The sequence below is a fragment of the Chelon labrosus genome (assembly GCF_963514085.1).
Source record: "Chelon labrosus genome assembly, chromosome: 10".
NCBI classification, from domain to species: domain Eukaryota; kingdom Metazoa; phylum Chordata; class Actinopteri; order Mugiliformes; family Mugilidae; genus Chelon; species Chelon labrosus.
In genome coordinates this window covers 4,709,454-4,729,674 of record NC_140360.1, presented here as the reverse complement: position 1 = coordinate 4,729,674, position 20,221 = coordinate 4,709,454, and the positions used below count along the sequence as shown (strand labels likewise).

The following is a 20,221-nucleotide window of genomic DNA, read 5'->3' as shown; positions in this document are numbered from 1 at the left end:
TGTGTTGTGTTGTGGTGTCGCTCCAAACAGATCTGTCCTTATCTGACCTCTATGTCCACCTGTCTGCGTGCTGACTGCTGACTGCTGACCTCCCCCTGCACCACGTACAACCCAACAGGCCGTTAGAGTTTAGGGCTCGCTGCCAAGCCGCTGTGGGAAAGTTGTGGCGCGGTGCCCACTCGCTCTCGCGGATACGTTTTATTTCAAGGAAATTCACACTGTCCCACCACTTCCTCCCGTCTAATGTGTCCTAATGTGACCCCGGCTAATGCCTCCCCTCCGTCTGCTCTATATCATGGCTGAACGAAAGGTAAATAAGACTGAAAGTGTCCTTTAGTCGACCATGCTCCTCTAACTAAACCCTGCCCTCTCCTTCTGGTTAGCCTGCCAGTCCCGTCACATGCTTTCCTCGACTGTTTACTTGCACTAGTTTGGTCTCCAGCTCCCTCCCTCTCCCTCTGTGTCTTCCGTCCAGCCTCTCTCACCCGCCCACTAACGCTTGCTTTCTGCTCAGTGTCGCGCGGCGGTAAGAGCAGAGACGGAGCAGGAAAGAAGGCCTAAACAGTCTGATCTTCCTTTTCGCCCGTTGCCTCTCAAAATCTAGCGACCACTGTGAGTATCTTGTCTTTTTGCTCAATCAGATGCATGGACTAGTTGTAGTTAAATCTGGCAGGGAGTCACTTGAAGGAGTAGATTTAGGGACAGACCCACCCCCTCCCTCCCCACACCTTCACCCTCACCCCTGTCCAAACCCCACACTGCTAGGGGGAGAGTGGCGGACGTGCAGCGAGGACATGGTCGCACAGATCGGACAGATATCTAGAAGTCAACTGTCAAACATAGGAAGTTAAAAATGCTCTGGAGGCAGAATAAAGTCGCTCAAAGCTCCTTTATTTATAGCAGAATCATAAAATAAACAAACCACGCAGCATAGAATCGTGTGCAATTGTCTTGTTTGCAAGAATAAAACTTTTTAAGACTTTAATGTCTGGATAGAAACAAGCATTGCTCCCTTCACTTGCTTTTCCTTTGTGATAGAAAAAAAAGTGCTTTTGAGCAAATACTGCCTTGGCTAAGAACAAATAAAGGCACTTTATTTTATATTCTGCGTAGATATTAAAGTGAACAGGTGCTGAAACAGGTCAGGAGCAAAAGCAGAAGCCTTTCCTTGTTTAGCTCCGCTCCTCTCCTCTCAGAGAGGTCAACTCGGACTCTCCAGCTCTGAATTCCAGCCAACATTTTCCACCATTTTCACTCTGTGTGTCTGTGTGTGGTTGTGTTTCTGCGTCTGTGAGGACCAGGCTGGATTTGTTTTTAGACCGTGGGAGTAAGATGGAGGTTAGTTTAAGGTTATAGTTAGGGCAAAGGGTTGCGGGATGTATTTTTCTAGCAGTAGTCGGTTAATCCTTTAAGTTATCACTAAATAATTTGCACAACTTTTCCTCATGAGCTTTTATTTGAACATGATACCTATTAGATTTATTTACTGCAAGATGTTTTTACTATAGTCTGTCATTAACTGGTATACGTAGAGTGGAATATGATTTACCTTCAGTGACTTCTGCAGCAATAACAGCAACTAAACGTTTCTGGTAACTGCTGATCAGTGGTCTACAGCAGCTTGGAGGAATTTTAGCCCGTTCCTCAGAACAGAACCACTTCATGAGATGTTGGTGGGTTTCCTCACATGAACTGCTTGCTTCAGGTCCTTCCACAACATTTCTATTGGATTAAGGTCAGGATTAAGGTCCTAAATATTCATCTTGTTCTTCTTTAACATTTCTTTTGTTCTTGGGCTCGTTGTCTCGCTGCATGACCCAGTTTCTCTTCACATTCAGCTCATGGACAGATGTCCTGACGTTTTCTTTTAAAGTTCACTGGTAGAATTAAGAATTCATTGGTCCATCAATGATGACAAGTCGTCCTGGTCCAGATGCAGCAGAACAGGCCCAAACCAGGACATTAGCACCCCCATGTTTCATGGATGAAACGAGGTTCTGAGGTTCCTCTCCAAAAAACAGTTCTACTTTGGTCTCATCTGTCCACTAAACATTGTCCCAGTAGTCTTCTTGCTTGTCCACGTGTTGTTGATCAATCTGTAGATGGGCAGAAATGTTCTTTGTTGAAGAGCAGTGTCTTTGTTCATCATACCAGGTTGTTCCATGTTCTCCTGATGGTGAATTCATGAACATTAACATTAGCCAATGAGAGAGAGGCCTGCTTAGAAGTTCTTCGGGGTTCCTTTGTGACCTCTCAGGCTATTATGGAGTGATCTTTGTTGGTGGACCACTCCTGTCATCTTAACTCTCCTCCATTTGTTCTCAGTCTGTCTGACTGTGGATTATTTGTGGATCCAAACTCTTTAGAGACGGTTTCGTAACCTTTGTCCAGCCTGATGAGCAACAACAACTCTTTAGGGTCGAGCTGATCAAAGAAATAAACGTGAAGGTCTTTATCTCTGCAAAAAGCACCTGTTGCCCGTCACTCTGACTTCAAAGCCTTCGTCCGGCCGCTCTAATGGAAGAACTTGTGATGCAGATCACATCTCAATTATTTCTCAACTTCTCTGTCACATTGCAGAGTGTGTTTATCTGTAAAAGACAACGAGGTGGCCAGACAGGAAAAGAAAGGGGATTTGGCCGTCATCCAGGCCACCTTCATAAAGCACTTAACAAGATTGTCTCATTCACGGCACGGTGAATAACAGACGTACGAGTGTAGCCACTGCCGGCTTTTAAAAATAGGATCAATGTCGGATTAAGTGTTCGGGCTACTGCGAAATAAAACACATTTGAAAAGGAGTCGTTAGGTGTTCAGAAACAGCCTAATAGTCTTTTACTTTCTCACCTTAATGATGTTGATCATTCAGTGCCCCTCTGAGAGTCATAAACACAACCAGTTGTAATAAAATATGATTGCACATGGGCTTGGCGTTCACTGTCCAGAGTTAATTGTTGTACATGGAAAGGAATTACTCAAAGAGATCGAGAGGGGAGAAAAAAAATCCAATCTATATTTGGATATTTGGCCGAATGAATGAATGAATGTAAAACTCCCCTGTGTAAAAACAAACAAAACAACAACCCTCTTTCAAATAAATGACCAGATCCCTTCATAATACAGAGCAATTTCCATAGTGGGGTTTCAACAACACCTGAAGGCATCGTTGCAGAAAGCAGCTGCACATACGAGCCGGAGCTCAGTTTCATCAGGCTGCAAATGTTTCTACAACATTTGTTTCTTCCACCTGGTGCAGTCATGCACATCATAAAGCAGGTCGTTCTTGTTTCATGAATAAATATGGAACTGTATGATTTGAACACAAGAACGCCTGGCTGTTTTGTTCCATCCATATTAGAGCATTTGAAAAAAGTTCATTTTCCAGATACATTACGATTGTTGTTGATTGACCTAAAGGGAAAACCAGCAATATTTAAAGGAGAACTACTGTTTTTTACAACCTGGACCTTATTTATGGCATAAAATATGATTGTTTACTCATCCATATAACTTTGGTGTCATTTGGAGTCGTTCCGAAGATATTTAGATATCCATATAGTGGGAGTGAATGGGGCACCGAAACGCAGCCTCTAAATAACTCATTATCTGCCACGAAATTCTTTCATTTCACCAGTATTTTGTTGTGATACACTAGTGCTATTCCCTGTTGAGTCTGGACTTACCTGTTATCATCATCCAGGGTCTGTAGATTGACCTACTAACCTCTGACCTGGATGATTTTTGCAACATGGCTGAATATTTTTCCGATTCTGAGGTTGTGGACGACAACTTTGTTTATGATGGACGTCCTTACCACTTTGAGCCAGAGTATACGGATGAGGAGCTCGTTGAAAGGAGGATGTGGAGGCAGAGAGAGGAACAGCTGGACAAAGAACAACAAACCGCTGCACGTCCGCAAATAGATAACAGGTAACTCGAGTTTTTAGATTAACGAGTTTTGTGGCAGATAATGCGTTATTTAGAGGCTGCGTTTCGGTGCCCCAATCACTCCCACTATATGGATATACGCTGATCTAAATATCTTCAGAACGACTCCAAATGACACCAAAGCTATATGGGTGAGTAAACAATCGTATTTTATGCCAGAAACAAGGTCCAGGTGGTAAAAAATGTTAGTTCCCCTTTAAGGATGTAACTTCATTCAGAACAAAACTCACAACCTCTAATATAAATGATAATACAGCAAAAGGAACTGTAATGAGAGCCTTTTAAAATATTCTGTCCTTGTAGCTGTTAACTAACTAAATAATTAAATAAATCTATACAAGGATTAAACTAATGAAATAATTTAACGTCACTACACGCTGCGCGATTCAGTCATTCAAAAAACACATCAGCATTACCGAAAAATAAATGGATAATTACTTAATAATTGCTTTCTATGAGAGAGAGAGAGAAAATAAGATAAAACAAAATAAATACCAAATTTCCAAAGAGCTTTTTTACTTTCTAAATTATACATTATCCAGAGCCTCCGTCTTCTGTGGCGTCCCTCAAGGTTCAATACTTGGTACACTCCACTTTGTTTAAATATCCTACATCTTGTAGATGATATGATCCAATAACAGAACTTTTTGTCATTATTATTATTATTATTATTATTGTCTTCCTTCCCCTATAGATCAACAACCACTATAAACTCACACTGCAAACTTTGTCATCTTCAGTCAAAAAGATTTGAAAACATCACTCTAACACAAGCTTTGTGTTTGTTATGAGGCTTCTATCTGCCTCGAGATCATGGACTCTGAGTGTTGTCAGTACACAGTTCTTTGTTTAGCTGCTCCACACTCAGATTCCCCCATTTCTTTTTCTTCAAACATCAAGAGCTCTGGTATTTAACTAGAGTTATTGAGGTGTGTGAACAAAGCATCACCTGAGCTGCAGAGATTTGCAGTAAACTAAAAACAATTTCTTGTTTCCAGATGCTGCGCCTGGGAAGCCTGTTGGCCAGACGCACCACGGCGGCCTTGACCACCGGCAGCGTGAGAATGTCAAGCCACGGTCAAGGTAGGTAGCTAGGTAGGTAGGTAGCATAAATTGGTGAACCACAAAACAAAAAAAATCCAGAATACTGAATCAGCAGAGGGCGCTGCTGTCCCATCATCACATCACACACCTGTTATTTAGGCTGATGTACCTTCACAGCATTTTACTCCCTCTTCTACTGCCTCTGTCCCTGCAGAGGTGTCGGAGGTGGTGGACATGTCTCGGCCGATGTACTGGGACCGCAGGGACTCCCCGCTGCCTGACAGATCCTTCAAGGAGGTCCTGACCGATGCCGACAAGACCCTGAAACAGAAGGAGAAAGGGCCCTGGGGTCAGCTGAGCAAAGAGGAAAAGATCGCCTGTAGGTGTCAGTCAGAGACATTCACTTATAACCTCCTATATGTGGGAATAGTGGTGTATGGTAACTAATTTATATTTATGAGTACATCAATCAGATTAACTTAAACCACAGTATAAAGTCAAAAATGATCAAATCATAAAAACACAGACATTTTTCTGCAGAGTGGCTTCTTTAATTTACTGAGACTCATCAAGTTTTTTATTAATTTCTGCAATTTTTAGATTAAAGTAAAAGTCCACTGGATATATAAATAAAGAAAAGAACATATCACAATATGTTTTTGTCCAAAAATAAATTAGATTTTTATAAAAATGCCCTTTATAGTGGACAAAAGAACTTTTGATAGCTTCATCTTCTTTGTTTCCTTGTTTAATCCGATCAAACAATATAATATAATATAATATAATATGCAAGAGAATGCAAATATAGGGATACATGACATAAATTGTGTGTATATCTAAATATATGTCTGATATAAAGAGACATTTACCTGTTTTCCTGAACTATTAAGGACCAGAAATCAAAAGTTTTAACATGTACACGTAGTGCTCCTGTCCTAAACATAAACTAAAACTTCTTATCAGTTTCTTTAGCGCAGGGATTTCCAGAGCCGTGGTTCTATGTGGCCACAGACAGAAAGATGGCGTTCAATGTACTGCATTTCCTCTAAATCCGTCTCAAAACCAACCCACGTGTACTTTGTCAGGTCGAGTTACTTGATGTGGTACGCAGGAAAAAAAACAAAACAAAACACCAGCAGCAGGAACTGTCATGAAAAACAGGATCGCTGCAGAATGCAAAGCAAAGAGATCATGTAAGCTTAGCAGGTGCAGCTTGAATGAGGGTGTTCACACATCCACAACTGAAATTCCCAGTTCTCCATAATCTCTTTAATCTTATTTTACACTAATTAGGTCCAGTTCATCAGTCAGAGGAGTTACTTTTCATACTTTAAACACAGTGAGGTGACTTTTTTATTCTTCCTCTAACACTGACTAAGATTAATGGCTCACCCATTTTTTTTTTTTTGACCTTATGAACTAGTGTGTCCTTAGGCTTTTATTTCGATAGCATCAGTACTCATCCTGACAGAGGGGTGTCACATGCAAATAATGACCCCTCCCGCCCCCGGCTAAACTATCAGCCGCCACCATCGCTCACTACGCTCAAGGAAATAGGAAGGAAGGACATTTGCATATTCGATTGCACACTTTATGCAACGCTTTCTCTCCTCTCCTCTACCCCCCAGTGTATCGGATGGCGTTCAACAAGACCTACCCAGAGATGAGTCAGAAGAGCGATGAGTGGAAGACCGTCGTCGGGGGCGTGTTCATCTTTCTGGGCTTAACGGGCCTGGTGGTCTGGTGGCAGAGCATTTATGGTAAAAAGCATCTTCAGATTAGACAGCGACCATGCCAGGGAACAGGAAACCTCACTCACCTCAAACACTCCCCGTCTCTCAGAAGACTCTTTGACTCGTCTTGGCCTGAAAAAGCAAACCTGCAGCTAATGACGTTTAGGTGGCTCTGGCTCTTTTGAGTCTTTTAAGAGCAGACTCATCTAAACGGATCATCTTGCTGCAGCGTTTGATCAGTCAGATGCAGGTGTAACTGTTTCTCATCTTTTTTTTTTGTTGTTGTTTTTTTGCAGTCTACCCTGAACATCCCCGCACCTTCGAGGACGAATGGAAGGCCAAACAGTTAAAGAGGATGCTGGACATGAAGATGAACCCCATCCAGGGCATCTCCGCTCAGTGGGACTACGAGAAGGGCCAGTGGAAGTAGAGATTGAGAGCTGGCTGGACTTTCCGCCGAGGTGGCACAGAGTCAGAGCTGCAGGGCTTTCGTTCCACTCTCCGGAGCAGCTGCTGAAGTCGGTCCGAATCTGAATGTTGAGTTATCGCTGTTAAAACCACTGGAAAGATTAAGATGATCCACTGTCTCTGTGTTACCTCCGGTTCAGTCGCCTCCTCTCCAACCACTGCAGCCTCCTGTCAGGGATAACTGTGTCCGTCCCGTTGTAAACCATATAACAATAAAGATTTGCCTATGTCCGTGTCTTGCTTGTTTATTATGAGTCCTTAAAACTTACTAAGGTTTTGTGCCGTTCAGAATTTTCCACATAAAATAACATTTCTGCACAAATATGACTCAAAACACCAGCAAGTTTTCACACAAGTCCTGAAAGCAGACAAATGACAAGAGATATTACACTTGTGGATTTGTTTGTTTAAGAAAATGAGCCAATATTACATATGTGTGAGGTGCACCTCCAGGATTACACGCAAATCTCAAGGCCAAATTAGAGTCCATCTGTTCCAGTCAGTGTTATGAGACTCAGGTGTCCCTACGCACAGTGTTTAGTTTAAAATTAGGGAACTGTCAAGCCTAATCTTCACAAGATATGTTTATGGAGGAGCTCAGAAAAAGAGTTGGAAAAGAACTGTATTTTATAAATGCATCATCTTCACCCTTCACAGAAAACTAGTAGACTCCGTCTGTGGATGATGAAGGTCACAAGCTGAAACCTTCTTTCATTAATGCAGCCAAAATGCTGGAATTCATCTCGTAAATTCACATTAATTGAATAATTAAGTATTCCCGAGATCAGTTAACGCTTGTTTGATCAGAAAACGATCTGTTAATCGTTTACATTAGCGATGCTCCTCATAAGAGGTTCATCGGTGACCCATAAACCGCCTTTCTATCCGCTTACAACTAGTGTTTACAGGGCTTTACACTGTTTACAGGATATTTATACAGAACCTTCTTGCTGTGAGTGTTAACTGCACCGCTTAGCCGTCCCTAAATAAGTACCAATAATATTTAACGCTACAGGATAAATTCTGCACTAATGAGTACTTTCCCCTGAATACTTTCAGCACGTTTTACAGCTCGGTCTTGCTGCATAAACCTTGCTGCACGCAAACCTCCACCTATAAAAACCGAGTGAGTGTAATTACTGCCTGAAATACATTGACTTATCAAGATGAATGCATTTAGAAAAACTAATAAGACCCAGTGAGATTGTCCTCTGGCATCTAAAGACATTTAACTAGAGCAGCAATAAAAATAATTATATTTAAATGAGAAAGGTTGAAATTGTGAGACGCTAACTCAGTGCAATACAAAATGTGCTTTTTCTTACATTCTACCATATGAATGCTAATCAAACAGCTTATGTTGTTATGATGGCGTATAAACAAACTATTGTGGATTTATGTATACCATTTTAATTTATACACCTACACTGTTAGAAATTCCTGTTAATTTACAGCAGAATTCCGACAGTATTAACCTGTTATTTTTGAAAACATCACTCTACTGTTAATACAAACAAAAAACTGTGAAATTTTGGTGATTTACTGTTCTTTTAACAGAACTATACTGTTTTCCTAAAATACAGCATTTTACCGCTAATCATTCATCCAAACCTTCTAAATCACAATTCTGGGAAATTTGACCCGAACTACACATGGGAAGCTGGGTCTGTTCAGGCGGCACAGTGGCGAGGTGGTTAGCACTGATGCCTCACAGCGAAAAGGTCCCGGGTTCGAATCCATGGTCCAACTGGTTTCTTTCTGTGTGGAGTTTGCATGTTCTCCCTGTGTCTGCGTGGGTTCTCTCCAGGTTCTCCAGCTTCCTCCCACCGTCCAAAGACATGCTGGTTAGGTTCATTGGTGATTCTAAATTGGCCATAGGTGTGAGTGTGAATGGTTGTCTGTCTCTCTGTGTTAGCCCTGTGATAGACTGGAGACCTGTCCAGGGTGCACCCTGCCTCTCGCCGATCTGTTCTTTCACAAAGCACATAGTCTGTAGTTTTTGTGAAGACTTATATTTTTAAACAAACCAGTTGACTGTAAAGTATTGTGAAAGTAATCTTAACAAACAGTAAACGCTGTATTTTTCAATAACAGCACAAAACTGTAAAATGACAGTAAAAATATGTTAATTTTACAGTAACATAATGGCAACCCTGCTGCCAGTTCTTTACTGTTATTTTACAGGAAAATTCTTAACAGTGCACTTATTATAGAACTGTGTATTTCATGAATACATCTTCTACATTCTTCACAGAAAACTGAGCAGAAATCATGCTTTCACAGAGTAAAGCGTGTTAGATCATAAAATAAACCATTATACTGTCAGTCATTCATGAACGGTTTACATCACCGGATAGGTGAGGATCGGCAGTGACCCGTAAACTGTCCTTCTATTTGCTTACAACGCCACAGAAGCAGTGTTGAAAGGGTTACACTGGGTACAAACTATATTTACATCCATATTTTCAGTACATTTTGCTGATCATAAAATAATGCATGCAAACCTTCAGATATAAAAACTGAGAAAGTGTAATTACTGCTTTAAATACAGCGGCTTATTACGACGAAAGCTTTTATAAAAACTATTTAGAAACTGCAACTTGTCCTTTGGCTTGAAAGACATTCGATTAAGAGCAGCAGTAAATGTAATATAATAATATTTAAATGCAAAAAGTTGAAATTATGAAACACTAAATTAGTGCAATACAAAGTGTGCCAACATGTGAATGTCAAACAGCCCGAGAGCAGAGCTGCTGTTATTTTTGGGTATTCTTCGAATTTGACACCAAGTCAAATTAAGATCAGTGTCCAGAGACCATTCACATTTTAGCAGCATGCTGACGTTATCATTACCTTTTTAGCTCAAAACTCACATCGGGACAAATTGCGGTCACCGTCTCCCCACTTGACTCACATCTGTATTTTCTTATTACATTATTGTTGACATTTCGTTACACAAATGACTCACATTTCCTCTCATCGCCCTAACAAGTCATCTGGGGCATGAAGTTTCTTTCCTTCTGGCTGATTTCTACTTCTTGTGATATATTTAACAGCATGTCTCAAACATCAGGCGGCGCTCCACAAATTCAGAAAAGACACGAAGGCCGGGGTACATTTTCCAGTATTGGGCTTTATTAGGTACAAGTTTACAATGCCATTCTAAAGACATACAGACACCATTGGACAAGGTTTGAATCTTTAAATTTTGTATTCAACAGGAATGCTCCAGAGCTTTTTATTTATTATAATTTTTTTTTTTATTATTATTATTTTTGGAAAATATCTCGCTTTGCTTCTTCTTGACTAGTAGCAGTCCAGTAAACGTAAGAGAACACGACCGACGGTGAACATCAATGCAGAAGTGGGATTTAAGGCCATTTGAAGGGGCACGGTTACGCTTTTTTTTTTTGTAATTTTTTTATTTTTTTTTTAAACACCATATATAAATAAAGTTTAAAAGCCAGGTTTGTTTTTTCTTAAATATGCTACTAAGCTAACGTACTAGTCTAATCAGTTAAATAACTAGCATATAGGGTCGTGCCAATGCTGCCATACTTCATTTGTGCCTCCTTCAAGAACATTTATCTAGAAATTCACACGCATGCACTCACTCTCTCTCTCTCTCTCTCTCTCACACACACTCACACACACACACATACATACATACATACATACAGACGTACATAATGTGTAGGAAGAGAAAATGTTTGAGTGAGAACCCAGACAGCAGAAAAAAAAGCCTGTGAGCAGCTTCTTGATTGGGCGTACACTAGAAAAATAGATATATAATGAACTGGAATGTATGACAGCAGGCCTTGGCGAGTAAGATGCTCAGGAAGTTTTTTTTTTTTTTTTTTTTTTTTTGTTGTTTTCAGGTGAAATAAAATTGTTCCAAAGACAAAAAAACGTTGAGAGAGAAATCCATGTTCGGTAAATGGACGTGATTTTTTTTTTGTGAATGGAACAAGAAAGTGAACACTAGTGATGCCATGATGAAAGACAAGACAGTCTGTGACGACCGGGACGCAGCTGGTAGCCGGACACTCAACGCCGAGTATGTAGTGATGGATTTAAAACGACGACAACAATTAGAAAAGAACTAAACGTGAAGCAGAATTTACTGCTTTTGATGAGAAAACTGCAATCTGCCTGTAAGATGTGCTATTTTTTTTTTTTTTTTTAATTTTATGTTTTTATTTTGCAGGGACATATTGTCCTTTAGTTGGAGGAAGTATCTGGAAGAAGATCAAGTCTGAAGCAGTGGGAATATTCTTGGAACGGGGATGAGTATATACCGCCACCACCACCTCCTTCCCAGTAAATGAATCAAGCTGGCAGTTAGTTGTGTGTGAAACACCAGGTGACAAACACTCCCTCCAGCTTCAAATCAAATCAAAGATGGATAGATGTTTAGAAACAAAGACGGGGTCTCCTCCTGCCGCCCCACCCCACCCGTCTCCATCTCCTGCACACCACGTAGCTGATTGGCAGGTGTGTGTGTGTTCGCTCCGGAGGTGTGTCTATACGCCGGGGCAGCAGGTGGGCCAGCTGTGACTGACGCACGCGGATAGGTGCGGCGACAGCTATGGGACTGCAGGAGGAAGAGGTGGAGCCGGGCGGAGAGGAGGAGGAGAGGCTGGTGGAGATTTGACAGATTTGAGGCATCTGGGGAGGACAGAGGAGGAGGGGTGGTGGGGGGGGGTTGTGGACTGTGGAGGCAATGCATGGATAAGCTGAAGTGAGTGCATGAGATTTGAATGTCTGAAGGCGTCTAGTTTCACAGTGCTACAGCCACCGACAGATGCTGATTGGCTCGAGACGGGTGGGGGAGAAAAAAAAAACACAGCAGACGCGTTTTCTTATTAAATTAAAGTGAAAAGACATCTGATGCATGACTGTATCCTAAAATAAGACAGCTGCTTCATCACGTTTGCTACACGAAAAAGGCCGTGATGCTCGCTCTGGTGACGAGAAGTGGAGTGAAGTGTGGGCTGTGTCCGGGACAAATATCAGATGTAGAGAATAGATAACACTTTATTTTAATCCTCCCCCCCAAACTGAACACACATTTCACATGAATCTTATCAGAACTGTGGCAGATGAATCTTTAATAGATTAAGTAAATGTCGGCGCTCAGCTATGAAGGAGTTGGCTACGAATAGAAGGAACGTGGGTTTTATTGAAAGTGGACGATTGTTATTACAGCTGGAATGATAAAGTCTAGCGTATTATAATAATAATAATAATAATTTATGCACCTCTTTATTATAGAAGTGTATATTGTATAAATACATCTTCTTCCCAGATAACTGACTCAGTTTGTGGATGAAGGTCATAAAACGCAGCCAAAATGTTGGAATTAATCTCGTAAATTCACATTAAGTGAAGGATTAAGTTTGTTCAGACACTTGTTTGATCATAAAATAAACTGTCAATCCTTCACATCACCGATGCTTTGAAGCGGAGGTTCGTCGGTGACCCGTAAACCGTGCCTCTATCGGCTTACAGCTACAGCTCTGGAAAAAAAATGAAGTGACCTCTCCCACAAATGTTTCTTAAATCAGCATCTCTACGTCTATGGCAGCCAGTCCACTCGAACACATTCTACTTACTGAGACGCTGATCAGGTGATCACCTGAACCAAATCTTATTTTATGAGGAAGATTATTAAAAAAAAAAAAACACAGCTGTGATTAAAGATTGAGATTATCCCACCAATAATGAGTTCTAAACTCTTCCTAAGTTAAAATATTAGCGTTGTGTTGTTTAAGAAATGTTTCTCTGCGTTATTCGATGTTTGAAATCACTGCATCTTTCTTGTTATTTTGACCAGTTGTCATTTTCTGCCAATAAAATGTTCTAAATGGCAATATTTTAATTTCAGATTTGAGAGAAATGTTGTCAGAACTTTATAGAACGAAACAAAAACGTTCCTTTTAATAAATACACGGCAAAAGCAGCAAAACTGATCATTTTGCAGTGGTCTCTTATTGTTTTTCCAGAGCTGTACATTAAAGCTGTGTTAAACAGGATCCGCGCGTCGTTGCACTGTTGCTAAACAGGGGAGGGGGTCTTATAATAAAGTGTTACCAAGCGGCTTTGGAGCTTTTCCGTCCAAATATCGAACCCAGGACGCCGTTTGCGATTAAAGAGCTTCCTCGCTTTATTCGTCTGACTATCCGTGCTGCTACAGGGTTTTCTGCGTTCTTCAGCTACCGTGTGTTAAACATGGAGATAAACTCATGCTGAGGACCTGCCACACACACACACACACACGCGCACACACGCACAACCACACGCACACACAGCAGTCTTAGGCCAAGTATGTCCATAAAAGTACAGAACGGCGGGAGCAGCAGAGGGATTTTAATGGTCCAGAAATACAGAAAACCAAAACGCACCAACAAACACAAGCAAGCAAGAAAATGTAGTTTCCCATTAGTTCGTTTTTTAAGTTTGAGAATCGTAATGAAAACCAAAAACCAAACACGGAGGACGGGGAAAGACAAAACCAGCTGTGTGGAGTAAATGGTTGATGACACTGTATGTGATGGTGATGGGTAGGAGGACGTAGAAAAGTAAAGTGTTCAGGGTCAGGTGCCACATCCTCCCCTGCCTTCTCTGTCTCTCTCTCTCCGTATGGCACGTACAAGGACATTTGCAGAGCCGTCTCGTTTTTAGTCGACATATTTAAGACCATAATCGGCTTCAGGCTGCTCCGAGAACCAAAAATTTGTTAAAACTAAAGCGTACAAGATGAAACTAAACATAGGAACACGTGGGCGAATGGAATAGAAGCAACAACTAGCTCGGTGAATGAATACAGGAACATTTCTTTGTACTTTGCAACCACAACTTTCTCTTGTCATTTTCTCAAAAAAAAAAAACAATGAAGGCCCATTGACATTTCACGATTCTCAGTTCTCTCTGGGATTCGTGAAAGGTACATGGAAGGAAAACAAAAAGTAAACATCATCAGTTCTGCAGAGGTTGATAGCATCTTCATCTTAGCATCTCGTGTGTTTGTGTGTGTGTGTTGGGGGTTGTTTAAGGAGGTGGGTTGGGAGGAGAGCGGTGCTAAAGGGGTCTCCTCTCACAGGCGCTTCTGAGCGAAAAGCGAACCCACCACGACGCCGGTCACCACCGTCATCCCGACCAGCAGCCACTTCTTGAAACTCTCCTGAGACTTCCTGCTCTCAGCGGCGGCGTCCTGCCCGAAGATTTCAGCAAAGCGCTCCTGGAAGAGAGAGAGAGAGAGAGAGAGTAAAGAGTTAAAACCTTTTGTTGATGATGACGATGATGATGTGAGGTGTATTCAAATGAGATATATAAAAAAAAAACAAAAAAACACACACCTCCTGAAAACTCCCTATTTAAAAAAAGAAAAAGTGAAAGGCCACGGTGTCGGGTAGATTCCCGTTTGTAAAGGTCGAACAAGCAAGGCTGCTACTGGGTATCTGTTTGACTGTCACAACCCACACCATCACATGTGGAAATTTCCATCCCCCACAACAGGTAAGTCATTACTAAAACCAGCAAAAAAAAAAACAAAAAAAAAAAAAACAAAAGCCTGCACTGATCACTGATGGCGTCTGCAGCAGTGAAATCCCCCATCCCAGTCCCTGCTGGACTGCTGTTGTTGCCGACATTCTTTCCCCATCGCCGTCCTCACATTGCCAAGCCTACGCTGCCCGCCCACTAAAAATCATTTCCTGGAAATGAGCTGAGGGGAGGACGCAGTTTGGGGTTCTCGCCACGAGGAGGCGCCCGACAGGCTCCGATCTTTTACACAAACAGGACGGCTGATCAGCTGAGCTGGACACTGACTCACTACGGATGATGTCCCGGCTGGAGAAGAGGCGACGCCTGACAGGACTAATGTGAGAGTGACTAATTCATTAGTCTGAATCTTAGTCAAGAGGTTGATTTGACAGGAGGGAGGGAGGGAGAAGGTCTTTTATGGGATGAGTGGGAGTTTTTTTTTTTTACTGGAAACTGAGTGAAATGACAAAAAAAAAAAAAAGTAATAGGTGAGAAGGTCAGAAAGTGAAGGCTGTGCTGCAACAAGTTTAAGAAACCACGAAGAGAAGCTGATGATCGACTCATCCATCACTCACCAAAACCATAAAGGTTGTTGAGAGTACCAGAAATTAAATGATACTGAATTTGAGTAAGTGACAAACAAATCCTACTCATGTGAGTTTCTGATGGGTAACCCCCCACTCCACGCCACACCACCAGTCTTTGGACTTTGTCTTCAAGAAACCCTACAAGTCCAGTCGCCCTTGTTCAAAGCTTGATAACAAATATACTGTAGGCCCGAAATCACCTAAAACCACAAGTATACAGTTTACAGCAAATGCCTCCGCTCCCCCCCCAAAACAAGAAAACCAACCAGCAGGTACTGTTTTTCTGGGCGAAAGTGACCACTTCAAACAAGCCGAGCTCTATATATGTGAGCACCTCTTTAGTTGTGGTGCGAAAGGGAGATTCTCAATCTCGAAGGTGCCGAATGCAAATCGAGGAGTTGAATCATACCGATAGTCGACAGGGGCCAAAGTCTCAGAAGGGAAAACGTCAATAGCGTCAATAACAATACAAATCGTCTCAAGACGCTTTACAAAACCTGGCTTGAAACCCCCGGAGCAAGCCTGGAGGCGACGGTGGCAGGAAAAACTCCCCTTTTTACAGGAAGAAACCTTGAGCAGAACCTTGAGCTCATATGGAGGAACCCGTCTGCTTAAGGCCGGCCGGGTAGAGACAGAAAAGAGTTTGAAAATGTGAGAGGAATCAAACAGTAACACCTGATCGTTACTGTGTTTTTTACCACTACAACCAATACCAAACTGTGAATCAGTTTGTCTCTGAATCAGTTCGTCTCTGAATCAGTTTGTCTCTGCGCATTAGGCTGGCCCAGACACCGCCTGATTTTAAATCCCTTCTTTGTTTTTGTTTTGACTGCTCGCTTTACCGCACAAAACGAGACCAGTCCACGTGAGAACGGAGACCCAAAACAAGACAGAAGCTCCAACTCTGAGCTGTCCAAAGAAACTTTAAAGAAAGGCATCTGGACTGATGCTGAATGAAACCCGGGAGCGACGCCCAGTCCAGCTCTAGTCTAGTCCACCTTAGACATCTTTCAGCTGCACCACAATCATGCAAAGTGGAAATATTTAAGTCTGTTCATCTCACGGCGCACGCCACCTATGACAGGAACACTCCATCAGCGCAGCCAGACACAAACAAATGAGATCACTGTGAACTGATTAACCGTGGTTATGTTTACAGAGCTTCACGCTGAATAATTTATTATTTCATCAAAGACGGCTACAGGAAAACGCAGCCAACGTTTAAGCACATTGAACTGCTCCGATGACCGACTAATTGCACAAACGCTGATAGCGAAAGTGCTCAGGTCACGGTCTGATATCTGAACTGACGAGCGCTGATGTCGACCGGATCGATGTGAAACTCTTTCGTTTCTGGCACAGACGGAGAAATATGTGGGAAAAGTACTTGGAGTTGTTTCTTTCTCGCCGACAACGTCTGTATTACAGCGGACCAGACAAAATAAGGAACCCGCCGGCAGCCCGAGTTCTTAGGAAACATATTCACAATGAGTTGACAGAGATAGAGGATGAAATAATGAGATAGGAGGTGCAATATTTTTCCTGAGGTACTGCGGTGTTTGTGTTCTGAAGAACTGTGACTATGCAGGGTGTGAATGTGATCAGGAGTTAAGAGGATGAGATCACTTTGTAGATATGTGTGTAATAACACACACAGACAGTAGACACTAATCAGCCACAACATTAAAACCACTAACAGGAGAAGTAAATAACATTTAAACCATCTTGTGACAGTTCAATGTTCTGCTGGGAAACTTCTGGACCTGTCATTCATTGGTGTGGATGTTCCTTAGACATGTAGCACCCACCTAGACCAGACCAGGCACCCCCACCCCATAGCAATGACACTCCTTGATGGTAGCAGCCATCCCCAGCAGGATGCAGCCTGACACACACACACACACACACACACAAAAGCACTTTAGGAAGAACTCGTGAAGAACAGCACAAGGTGTTGACCTGGCCTCCAAATTCACTAGATCCCAAACTGATCAAGTATCTGTGGGATGATCCACAGGACACCCTCAAAAGGCCCATGTCCATTCTCTGATGAGTCACCACAAGGGAGACCTACACAATATTAGGATAATGTTATGGCTGATCGGTGTATATCTCTTTCATTCGTCACAGCAAATCAGAAGATGTCAGATTGGTTTGACTTTTATTAAAGAGGCCTTATCGTTCTTTGACAAACGTCCCGTTGAAACCAGCTAAATGGATATTACAAGCATCATTGTCACTGCTTTTCATAAACAAACTAATTTGACTATACTTTGAATGTACTTTAGTTTTCACAGATGTTGGTTTCTTAAAAATATAAATGGAAGTGGTCAAACTTTCTCATTTCCAACACAACCTCGGATAAGAACAGAAAACTGAGGCTACAATTCAAAACTGGGCAACAAGAAGATTGAACCTGGTCTAATGAGTCTGATGATAGGGTCAGGATTTGGATTGGATTGCCTTGAACAGTTCAGGCTTTTGCCCTCAAGGGCCGTCTGAGTTTAGACACCACAGTATTTTTGTTGACCAATATCTTCTGGCGACTACTTCCAGCAGGACAACACTCCATGTCACAAATAAATGTCAACCAAACAGAGCATCTTTGGGATTTTAGTGGAACAGGAGAATCCGCTTTATTGTCTATTTATATCTCATCTTGCTTGATAAGATGGCTTTTATTCTGAAATGGTAAAAAAAGCCAATGTGTCAACAATGGTTAATGTGTTAGCAGAAGTTTCCAACTCATTTCTGAAGCTGTGCCATGACGAATTAAATCATCTCTGAAGACAAAAGAGGATCCAAACCGGTCATTCTGTTTTCAAACTCATAGTTTTTTCCATTTAGCTAAAAACTGCGGCCAATCCAAGACAAAAAAAAAAAAAAAAAAAAAACACAGAACACTAACCAGATTTGTTTAGTGCATGGCCTGTATTGAGATCACTGCCGCAAGCAGTCAGTGCTCTTTAGATCTGAAGGACATTTGCTGGTATCTAAGAAAGTCCAAGTCTGACAGTAGCCCCTTTCATTCATGGTTCTGGCTCTAAGTAAACACACAGGAACACACACACACACTATTAAACTCAGTGAGCAGACGTTCTAGATGAGCCGTTATGCTCGTGTGTGTGTGTGTGTCGAGTGTGTTTCTCAGTCAATGAGCGGGATCTCAGGAATCTGAAAAATATGTAACTGAGTGACGGTTTCACTGGATCACTGGCTTCCTCTCGCATGAGGTCAGCACCGGGAGGGAATTTCACCTTCAACCTACATCGGTGCTAATCTCTTACTTGCAGGCGGAACCGTTTGGCCCTCGCGTATCAACCCTCTGACTCTCGCTACTCCTAGACAATGTCAATGGCCGTGAGGAATCAAAGACCCTCTCTTTAGTGTACCGCATGTGCGGAAGCTGCCAAAGTAAAGTAAATATTTATCTTGAACCTCCCCAGAAACCTCCAACACAGCCCTCACTATGTCAAGTGAACAGAGGACGCTGTTCAGACGTTGCGTTAACATCCGTCCTGGCCAATCTGATCACACGTGGCCAACTTACAGCTCAGGTGTGAACACAGGTCTCAAAGTGCATTTGAAGGTGAGCCAGAGACGCTTTTGACCTCATTTCTTTGCTGGTGCGAACACACAATGAGTCCTGGGTCACAATAAAAACCTCCTACTCAACAGGGGTGATATGAGTAAGCAGAGTGTTGCCTTATTCATTCTGAAAAACAACTAGTATTACAAAAGAACACCTGGTATCTGCTCAGTAGTGACAAGAGCCATTTAAAATGTGCTTTATCCTTTGTAGTAGTTGCCAACTGTATAAAACACAACTTGTGTTTAGCCCTAAACCTTGTGTAATAGTTATTTTCTTGCCTGACTTCCTGTTTTGATAAAATGGCTTTTATTTTGAAACAACTTTTTTTGATACCTGCATTTCCTGTGCCCCCCCCCCCCCCCCCCCAAAAAAAAACAAGGTCAGTATCAATTGTCATAATATAATATTAAGTTTCGGTATGTGTCCTGAAGAAGATTCAATTATGTATAAAGCGTTCTCTACCTTATTGTTTAACCCTTTAACACCTAAGCTTTAAAATGTTTTTTGAATATACAAAGTTAGAAATATGTCCTGTGAGTAAGTGAATACCTGGCAGTTATTTACAACTTACTGCATGTTATGTGCAATAAGTGTAATAACCTTCCGGGATTGGATTGTTTTTTTCCCAACAGCACAAACTGTGTTGTAATTAGGTTAATCCAAAGTGCGATTGCGCAAACTGATTGCCCAGGGCGGTCTGAACGGGGCCAGAGATTCCTGATAGCCGTAACTAGTTGAATATACAGAGGAGGCAAAAGCGAGACAAAACACAAGACACAGAGCGAACTGGCTGAGACGTGTACTGGAGCAAAGTTGCACTTAAGCGCTGTGAGCTACATTAAAGTAAATCAGGTGAAGTGGCCACAAGAGACTGATAAACGGTGCTTAAGTGAATAATGACGTCGCGTGATTACATAGCGCTGCAAACACTGTAACATGAGTCAGTGTTTTCATAAAGCCCTTTTATTGTTTATTCATAAAAAAAAAAAAAAAAAAGGGATAGTCTGACCGCAGCCCATCTCTCCACGTGAATTCCTCCAGAACTATGTGAAGAATGAGGGTGTATATAACGCTGCTGAGATTTGTGACGATGACCAACACCTGTAAAGCTGACATGTACAGGCATGTTCCCAGTAGGAGGGCAGGAAATTCATAGTGAAACTATTTTGTTTTTAAAGTAATACAGTTAGTTTTACATATTTGTGTACAGTACATAGTTATGTCCTCATTCTTAGCAGACTGACGAAGAGATTCTCTTATATTCTGGTGTTAACGTTCTACTAAAAAGGTCTTACAGCTGCTTT

General features: G+C 41.8%; 2 protein-coding genes across 3 annotated transcripts in view; one reads left to right on the top strand and one right to left on the bottom strand.

Annotated features, from left to right (window-relative positions):
- Nucleotides 1–496: 496 nt before the first annotated feature.
- On the top strand, nt 497–7,748 carry cox4i2 (cytochrome c oxidase subunit 4I2). The gene is made up of 5 exons (XM_084553970.1): nt 497–612; nt 4,947–5,031; nt 5,207–5,371; nt 6,621–6,752; nt 7,022–7,748. The coding sequence occupies exons 2-5, from the start codon at nt 4,947–4,949 to the stop codon at nt 7,153–7,155; spliced, it is 516 nt and encodes a 171-aa protein (XP_084410096.1). The 5' UTR covers nt 497–612; the 3' UTR covers nt 7,156–7,748.
- Nucleotides 7,749–11,265: 3,517 nt separating this feature from the next.
- Nucleotides 11,266–20,221, bottom strand: part of bcl2l1 (BCL2 like 1) — a 34,374-nt gene continuing 25,418 nt past the window's right edge. For both annotated transcript variants that reach the window (XM_084553331.1, XM_084553332.1), the window contains exon 3: nt 11,266–14,433. In XM_084553331.1, coding sequence (XP_084409457.1) covers nt 14,290–14,433 — 144 coding nt within the window. In that variant the 3' untranslated portion in view covers nt 11,266–14,289. The remainder of the gene's footprint in view (nt 14,434–20,221) is intronic.